Genomic DNA, 9,829 nt, shown 5'->3' on the forward strand with positions numbered 1-9,829 from the left:
CAACGAAGGTCCATCAAAACTCTGTTTCATACTCAAGTCTCAAAACCGTGGTCCTTTTTGAAATCAATGCTCGATCAGAATCGGTTATGAGAAGGCTTCTGTTCGTCGACTTATTCCAAGTTATCATTGCCTTGTGTCAGTTGAAGGGTTTTACGAGTGGAAAAAGGATGGAGCGAAGAAGCAACCATTCTATATACATTTTCAAGATAAATGAACAAAGGATTTCCACTGTTAATGACATGTTCGCGTACAGAGAAGGATTTTAATGAATGTTTGACTCAGTGGAAGGAATCTGGGCTGCAGTTTGATGGTACAGTCTGTGTTTTATCATCTCGTTCAGCACAAGAGGAGCTGATTGAAAGATGTTTTTCGTTTTGCAATGGGAAACTCAATATGTTGATTAATAATGTCGGTACAAATATGAGGATTTCTCATTTCTTATGTCTACCAACTTTGAATCAGCTTATCATATATCTCAGCTGTCACATCCTCTACTAAAAGCATCAAAAAAGGGGAAGCATTGTTTTCATTTCATCGGTTGTTGGTGTTGTAGCTATTCTCTGGTACCATATATGCAGCCAGCAAAGGAGCAATGAGCCAACTCACAAAAAATCTTGCATGTGAGTGGACAAGTGACAACATACGTGTTAACTGTGTGGCACCATGGCATACCAAGACATCACTCGTGGAGAAGCTCTTGGAAGACAAAGAGTTTGTGTTACTTGATCGTACTCCTTTAAAGCGTCTTGCTGAGCCTCATGAAGTTTCATCCCTCGTAGCTTTTCTTTGCCTACCTGCAGCTCTTTATGACACATGGCAAGTTTCTGAAGGAGGAATATTCTTTACATTTACTATTTTGACTACACGTTCCTCTAAGGCGTTGGCGTGGCTTCATGATTGAATGCCTGTTATATTGGGGACAGAGGGCGAAATTGATGCTTGGTGGAATGAGCACGTTTACCCTGAAAAATGCGGGTTGCCTGGAATATGTGAGATTTTTACGGAGTTAGTTCGCCAAACAAGGAAATTCCAAGGGCGCAGAGGATCTTTCGAGTATGAGCATGTATCAGAGCAGGACAGTCTACGAAAGGATTGTTGTGTCCTGGTACCAGCATTCAAGAGGAGCAATGAAGGACCCCATGTTCATACGACTAATGAAGTTGTTGTACATTATTGTGAGACAAGATGTCATTCTTGTGGCTAATTTTGCCGACTTCTGATCGATCACCCTGGTTCGCATAACACAGTGCATGGCAATATGAGAAATGCTAAATTCATTTCAGAATCAGAGGAGATTGATATTGTTGGCAGAAAGTATGCATGGGGAAAACGGGATTGGCAGAAATGTGCAATATACATTGCAAAAATAAAAAAAACAAGGCAGGGGCCACATTCGTTTGGACCGTGCCCAGAAAACTGCACCAGCAAGTTTTGATGCAACTACTGCAATCTGGAAAATGTTGGTGGTGAATTTGAATGCATTGCCTCCTTAGAGGGCCATGAGAATGAAGTCAAAAGTGTTTCTTGGAGCGCGTCTGGTATGCTACTTGCCACATGTGGTCGTGATAAGTCTGTCTGGATTTGGGATGTTCAACCAGGGAATGAGTTTGAGTGTGTTTCAGTACTGCAAGGTCATACACAGGATGTCAAGATGGTCCAGTGGCACCCTAATCGTGACATTTTGGTCTCTGCTAGTTATGATAATTCTATCAAGGTTTGGGCAGAGGATGGAGATGGTGATGACTGGGCATGCATGCAAACATTGGGAAATTCTGTCAGTGGCCATACATCAACAGTGTGGGCGGTATCTTTTAATTCTTCCGGAGACAGAATGGTCTCCTGCAGCGATGACTTAACGTTGATGGTTTGAGATACAAGCATAAACCCAGCGGAGAGAAGTGGAAATGGTGGATACAGAACTTAAATATGGTCCATATGAGAATCTTGCTGCATTTTCATTTTCACCCTTTATTGTTCACTTTGAAGATAACCAACCATTTGCAGTTGTCAAGGAGCTGGTGCGAGAAATAGAAATTTCACATTGGGGAAATGTTCAGATAACTGAAAATTATCATCTTTTTCATGATGGTGCTCGAATCAAAGGTGGCTTTTCAAGGATTGAATACCAAGCAAGACCCAATGCTAGAGGTGCATCATCTTTTAAGAGTCTAGTGGCAAGACTGCCACCTCGAGCACATTCGGTTTATTACCGAGATGAAATTGGGAATATTTCTACCTCACATTTGAATGCCGACTTTAGAAAAACAGAACTGGAAATTGAACCTCGATATCCTATGTTTGGAGGCTGGCAAGCCACTTTTACAATAGGCTACGGCTTACCTCTACAAGATTTTCTCTTCCAAGCAGCTGATGGCAGGCGTTATCTTAATATTGCTTTTGCATCTTCATTCAGTGATGTGGTCATTGATAAACTTATTGTGAAGGTTGCACTGCCAGAAGGATCTAAAGATCCTTATGCTTCTGTTCCCTTTTCTGCAGACCAACATCCGGAGATAAAGTACTCCTATCTTGACACTATTGGAAGGAATGTTGTGGTACTATCAAAGAAGAATGTGATGCCTGAACATAATGTGTTCTTTCAGGTTTATTATAAATTTAGTACCATTTCAATGCTAGCAGAGCCACTGATGTTGGTCACCGGTTTCTTGATGCTACATTGAAAGATACTGCGAAGGAGCTGAAGTCTATACTTGATATCTTGTAGTCTTCCTCCCAAGCGTTGCATTTTTTGCCCAAGGTAGATGAGTTGTTGCAGGCAGTTGATGAGGTATAACTGATGTCCAGTTAGTCTGATAGGTATAAAGTTCACTGAGAGAAAGGTTTTCTTTTTTGTTATAATTGAGAATGAGCAGCTGTGCCGTTCTGAAAGATTTTATTATGAGAGGATGACTTTTCTTCCTAGCTTTTAATGTTGCAGAATTTAAATAGTTCGTATGTGAGGAGTTTAGAGGAAGACTGTGTTTTTTAAATCACACAGCAGTTTCGTAGCGCGCTACGAAACTGCTGTAGGTGATGTTTTCCATGCAGAATAAACAGTTTGACCAGGAATATTAGAAGAGAGACACCTGTACATCAATACAGCCTACAGCTTATCTGGAGACATGGTATTTGGTAGCAGCGTTCAATACTTTGAGTTATTAAAGATTTGGGAACATGCTGCTACATTTTCGGAGAATGTTGGGAGACAGAGACCGTAAAAACAGAGCACATCTTTTGGTAAATTAATGAGCCATCAGCGCTTTCAAGCATCCAAGGTTAGTTGGTTTATTGCATCTTTAGCTCATCCATCTCAGCCTAACTGAAGGAGGACAGCTGTCAAGGATCCAAGAAGAATCATGTTACGAGGAGAATGGAATTAGTGTTTTAGTTTGATTAGGATTTTGTGTAATTACAGCTCAGCGCTTTTGTAATTAATGAATTAGTTAAATAGCATATAGGAGTAGTTAATAGAGCCTTGGAGCTCGCTCTAGAGAGGCAAGAATGTATTCCTATAAATGGATCAGACTAGGATGTAATAGAGGTTGGGAGATTTATGAAAAAACAGAGTTTCATTTTGGCTGATGTAAAAGACTTATTACAGTAATAGAAAAACAGCTGTTGTTTCTTCTCAAGATTCTCAATAGATCATATTGTTCAAATGTATGGTGGTTTATTCTCTTAGTGTTCTTTTTACAGTATTGTTACAGCATAATCACTCAGAATTCATGTTTAATGCTCTGACTTCCTGTATGCTTGGCAATCTGTGGTTTATGTAAAGTATGTTTGAACATCTGATGTAAAGAGCCTTGACTTCCATGAAAAGACAGTGCTTTTGTTTACTGATATGGGTGAGACTCCATAAGCCCAATGAAGACTAATTTGATATTTGTCCAACCATCTTATTTTTCATGTGTTGTTTAAAAGAGTTAGCCATCTTTTCTTGCCCTTAATGCATATCAAAAATCTGTGAGAGAGCCCTCTCTGACTAAGGAGGCTAAACCTTAGTCTAAAGCCTGGTCTGAAACAGTTTCATGAGATCTTGCTAAGTAGCAGCCCTTAGTACACGATTTTGTGATAACAGGTACATTGACAGCGGATGTTCGAAACATATGACAGGTGATAAAGAGAAACTTCAGTCATATATTGCCTTGGAGAAGGAGAAGAAGGTCTCATTTGGAAATGACACCCCTGCACTCATAAAAGGTAAAGGTTCTATTCTTTTAAAAGAAAAGGTCAAAGCAGGAAATGTTATGTATGTTTGATGGCTTAAAGCATAATCTATTGAGTGTCAGTCAGATGCGTGATCAAGGAATAGAGGTAATATTTCGATCAAATCGATGTAGTGTTTGTGATCTTGATACAGGAAAAACAGTGATCAAAGGCATAAGAACTCCAAATAATTTGTACATATTCAAAGAAGGACAACATCAATGCTATCTAAGAAAGAATGATGAAAACTTGCTATGGCACCAGAGATTAGGGCATCTAAGCTTCTCACAAATAAGGAAATCATGCAAATACCAGGCAGTTCATGGTCTTCCAGACATCAGAATTCCAGACAATACAATATGCAAATCATGTCAGTTTGGTAAGCAAACGAGAACTAACTTCCCTGAGAAGGAAGTATCAACTAGCGGGCCACTTGAACTTGTCCATACTGATGTATGTGGTCCATCTAGGAAAAGGTCACCTCGGGGAGAAGAATACTTTATATTATTCATTGACGATTTTTCCAAGATGTGTTGGATAGGACTTATGAAGCAAAAAGACGAAGCCTTCAAAAAATTAAAATCTTTCAAAGCCTTGGTTGAAAACGAATCAGATCACAAAATCAAATGCCTCAAGTTTGATAGAGGTGAGGAGTTTACCTCAAATGAATTTTTCGATTTTTGTGAAGAACATGGAATAAGAAGGGAATTCTCTACTGCAAGGACTCCTCAGCAAAATGGAGTAGTGGAAAGGATGAATAGAACAGTTCAACAAATGGCTCGTGCCATGATGGATGAGTCTGGAACTCGCGCAACTTTCTGGGGTGAAGCTGCATTTGCTGCAGTTGTTATTTTCAACGAGACAAATGTCCGGGTGAACAACACTCAAACTCCTCATGAGCTCTGGTATGGTAGGACTCCTACAGTAAAACATTTCAAAATTTTTGGAAGCAAATGTTATATTAAAAATAATGATGAAAATCTTGGCAAGTTTGAACCTAGAGCAGATGAAGGCATTCTCCTTGGTTATTCTCCCCACAGCAAAGCATATAAGTGTTACAATAAAAGACTTGGAAGAATTGTTGACATCATTGATGTAGTGGTTGATGAAGAAGGAAACATTCCTAGACAAGTAAATTCCGAAGATTTCGAAGATGATGAGGACTATCCTTCAACATCAAATTAGACTTATGATGAAGAAAAAGCTCAAGAGGCACCAGAAGAATAGATAAGGATAGAAGAAAAGTCTCCATCCAGATACGTTCAAAAGAATCATCCAGAAACTCAAATTCTGGGGCAGTAAGAGGCAGGTATACAAAAAAGAAGAACAATTGCGGAAGCTTCAAGCTATTTGGCATTGCTCTCCTCCACTGAACCACAAAATGTAAGATAGGCATGCAAATATGAATGTTGGGTCAAGGAATTGGATGAAGAACTTGAGCATATTGGAAAGAACAACACATGGGAGTTGGTTCCTAGACCAAAAGATAAGAATGTCATAGGGACAAAATGGATCTTCAAAAACAAGTTGAATGAAAATGGGGAAGTGATTAGAAACAAGGCCAGACTTGTTTGTAAAGGGTATGCTCAACAAGAAGGAATAGAATTTGAAGAAACTTTTGCTCCCGTTGCTAGACTTGAGGCCATCAGAATGTTCCTTGCTCTCTCTAGCTTTCAGAAGTTCAAAGTATTTCAAATGGACATGAAATCATCCTTTCTGAATGGAGATTTAGAAGAAGAAGTGTACATTGAGCAACCAGATGGTTTCATCCTTGGGAATGATCCAAATCTTGTATGCAAAATAAAAAAGGCTCTCTATGGGCTTAAACAGGCTCCAAGGGCTTGGTACTATCGTTTGGACAAATACCTTCATCAACAAGGTTTTTCAAAAGGATCAGCAGATAGAAATCTTTATATAAAAATTGAAAATGGTAGATTGCTAATACTTGTTGTGTATGTAGATGATATTATCTTTGGCAGCAATGAAGAAGCTATGAGTCAAAACTTTGCCTTGGTGATGCAGAAAGAATTCGAGATGTCCTTGCTTGGAGAACTGACATATTTTCTTGGTTTACAAATCTAACAAAATAAAGGCGGTATCTTTTTATCTGAAACCAAGTACCTCAAGCAGATCTTGAAGAAGTATGACATGGAAGATTCGAAACCAGAATGTACCCCTATGGTCACAGGATGCAGCCTCAGCGCAAACGATTAATCGACAACAGTGCATCAACCAACCTATAGATCCATGATTGGAAGTCTACTCTATTTAACAGGTACCCAACCAGACATCATGCATGCAGTGGGAATGGTTTGAAGGTTTCAGGCAAATCCAAAGGAAACTCTTCTTCAGGCAGTAAAGAGAATTTTCAAGTATCTTCAAGGAAATCAAAACTATGGCCTATGGTATCCTAGAGATACAGATATCACTCTTCATGCGTATACAGATGCAGATTGGGCTGGAAGCATGGATGACAGAAAAAGCACTAGTGTTGGTGCATTCTTTATGGGTTCTAGATTAGTATCTTGGTTCAACAAGAAATAGAGTTCGATTGCATTATCTACAGCTAAAGCAGAATATGTGGCTGCTGCATCTTGTTGCACACAACTCCTTTGGATGATGCAAACCTTGCAAGATTATCAAATCACTTGTACTCCACCTATCTCCATCTTAAGTGATAATACAAGTGCAATCAGCATTTCAAAGAATCCAGTCATGCATTCAAAGACCAAGCACATACCTATCAAATATCATTTTCTTCGGGAACAAGTGATGGAACAAAAGGTCAAGTTAGAGTATTTTCCCTCTAAGGAACAAGTTGCTAATATACTCACCAAACCACTACCCAGGGAGACATTTGAATACCTTAGATAGAAGCTGGGAGTAGTTGATGCATCATCTTGCTGTTGAAACCTATCTGTTTCAGAGAAAAGAGGGTGAATGCGAGTTGCATGAGGAAGATCCACGTACATACGCTGTTTTATGCAGATACAGTCACGTATATGTTGGTTTGAAGGAAATCTGTGGGGACAGACTCTGGCTGAAGAGGGTCTGATTTGGGTCTGACAGAGACCATCTGGCATAGGTTCAGGGGGAGCAGATAATCTTCTAACAATGCATTGTTGGCATTCCCTTAGAAGCTCTTGGTTCATATTCACAAGCTGATTTTGTTCTTAGGTGGATCTGTTGTAGAAGGAGAATAGAAGGAGAACATGGCTGCTAATCTGAATAGTATTTGACAGATGCTACTGATATTAGTTACTAGTGTCTTTCATAGTCTTGCTCTAAGATATTTCGTCTCTTTTTCATGTATATTTTTTTTATCAAGGTCATGTAACAGCCTATTTTGGTTTCCCCACTATGCCTAGGATGAATGCTGTAATGTATTTGGTTGTCATATATAAACTTCTGATGTATCCCCACTTGGTTAGGTGGATGATCCCCACTTGGTTGGGTGATGGATGTATGTATAGAGTCTTTTGGTGATAGGAAGGTCATTTATGATGTATAAGTCATGGTTCTTCTTGAAGAACATATTTTTGCAGATCTTACCTATAGTCAGGGGGAGCTTGGACAGCACAGCAGAGCAGAGACTTTAGCATGTACTCAGGGGGAGCATAACCCTTTGCCCTTGATGTCAAAGGGGGAGGAAAGACTTTGAGTGACTTTGGGTTGCCAACAAGTCCGAAGGGGGAGATTGTTGGCATTATGACATAGGACTGGCACAGGTTCGATGACATCAGTGTTGTCCTTGATGGAAACTCACGCAAATAGCAGATCACAGGTTCAAAATTGAAGAAAATGAGATATCCGTAGTTTGTTGGTTATAAAGATGCGGACTTTAGCAGGATCCGCAAGTTCGCCATTCACAACGTGCGAACATGGTCGCAGGTGTTTTGAAAAAAAGTGCGGACCTAAAGTACACACACTTTCATGCAGAGAAAATCATGGGCACGTGGGAAATCTTATGGTCGGTTCATGGTATTTAGTCCGACAGTTTTCGAACCTATGGTTTTGGTCCGTGGTTTTGAATCTAAAATATTGAACCGAGGTTTTGGGTCCCTAGTATTGTTTCTCAATGGTTTTGGTCCATGGTTTAAGTAAGGCCTTGGCTATAAAAAGGAAAGGAGATCATTTAGCTGAACACAAGTGTTGAATATCTTAAGACGATCAAGATCTGAAATACTGGTAATCAGTTGGTGAGTTATAGCTGAACTTGAGCATTAGAAGATAGATCAACTAAGGGGTCATGATCTCTTTGGCGCATGATCAGATCTGTGAATCTGACAGTCGAGGGTATATCTGAGGATTGATAAACTGGCTTTATCCGGAGGTTCGCAGGCTAGAAACAATTCAGGTGCACAGATCAGAAGACACCCCAGGTGCAGAGGTGTGTGGAGCAGCCGACAGTCCAGGTGCGGAGGTGTGCGGAGCAGCTGATAGTCCAAGTGCGGAGGTGCACGGAGCAGCCAATAGTGTAGGTGCGGAGGTGTGCAAAGCATAGACAGCGCATGTGCAGAGGTGCGCAGATCAGAAGACGTCGTAGGTGCGGAGGTGTGTAGTGTACAGACAGTACAAGTGCAAAGCTGAGTAGGCCATAGACAACACAGGAGCGGAGCTACACAGGCCACTGATAAAGAAAGTGCAGACATCTGCAGGTTAATATTAGTGAAGTTGCGGACTTTTCTTGAAGCATATTTTAGCTGACTTTGTCTATTGTTGCAAGTGTTCTGGGTATAGAATTGGTGTCTGGTTACTAGTACTATTTTTCTAATTACAACATTCTGAGAAGTTATTGGTTAATTGGTTGATGCACATATACTTGATAACTATTTGATATTCATGGATCCAGTCTGAAAATTTATGAAACGTGGTCCCTGGAAGATGAAAGAAGTTTGTAGCCTTCTGTAGGTTAGCACCTACGTACTAGTACATGAACTAGTACAAGAGCTAAGGGGGTTGTAGCTCCCTTCCAGCAGAGGTTGGAGAACGAGAGAAGGTTGTAGCCTTCTGCAGGTAGAAGCCTACGTACTTGTATAAGTCTACACTAGTATAGAAACATTGTAAAAAGAAGTTTGTAATTAAAAGAAGATAGAGACGAATTGCAGCAGGTGGTTTTCACCCACATTGGGTTTCCACCTTATATCTTGTGTTCTTATGTGTGATTTTCTTCTGCTCTGTTTTTGGTCACTATTTATATGATTCTGATGCACAGATTAATGATCATTAAATTATAAGTCTGCATGGTTTTAACGTATATTATATGGGTGTGAAAGAAAAATAATTGACTTGATAATACTGATTCACCCCCCCCCTCTCAGTATTATTTCCAATAGGAAGGTTGTGGACTTAGTGAGTTTGGTGTACAGCATTGACCAGAGACTGGACCAAAATGTACTAAGGAACCAACTGTCCCAATCTGAGATGATAGACTGTGGGATCACAAAGTGCATCCACACTCATTCGAAGAAGAGTTTAGCAGTGGCTTCTACTGTGATATTCTTCTTGCAGGCCACCATAATGGACATCTTCGAGAACCTGTTGACGACCACAAAAACACAGTCATTTCCATGCTTAGTGGAAGGAAGGCCTGACATGTAATCCATGGATATGGATTCCC

The 9,829-nt window shown here is 40.0% G+C and overlaps 1 protein-coding gene and 1 pseudogene across 1 annotated transcript; both read left to right on the forward strand.

Annotated features, from left to right (window-relative positions):
* Positions 1-210: 210 nt before the first annotated feature.
* On the forward strand, positions 211-901 carry LOC149211305 (tropinone reductase homolog At5g06060 pseudogene; annotated as a pseudogene).
* A 1,003-nt stretch (positions 902-1,904) lies between these two features.
* LOC149211306 (dolichyl-diphosphooligosaccharide--protein glycosyltransferase subunit 1A-like) lies at positions 1,905-2,681 on the forward strand. Its single transcript, XM_089399253.1, has one exon. It carries the CDS (start codon positions 1,905-1,907, stop codon positions 2,679-2,681), a length of 777 nt encoding a protein of 258 aa, XP_089255379.1.
* The last annotated feature ends 7,148 nt before the right edge of the window (positions 2,682-9,829 follow it).

Source organism: Pinus tabuliformis, chromosome 1_2 (assembly GCF_031772625.1).
Source record: "Pinus tabuliformis cultivar Carrire ecotype Pingquan chromosome 1_2, CPIR1, whole genome shotgun sequence".
NCBI classification, from domain to species: Eukaryota; Viridiplantae; Streptophyta; class Pinopsida; order Pinales; family Pinaceae; genus Pinus; species Pinus tabuliformis.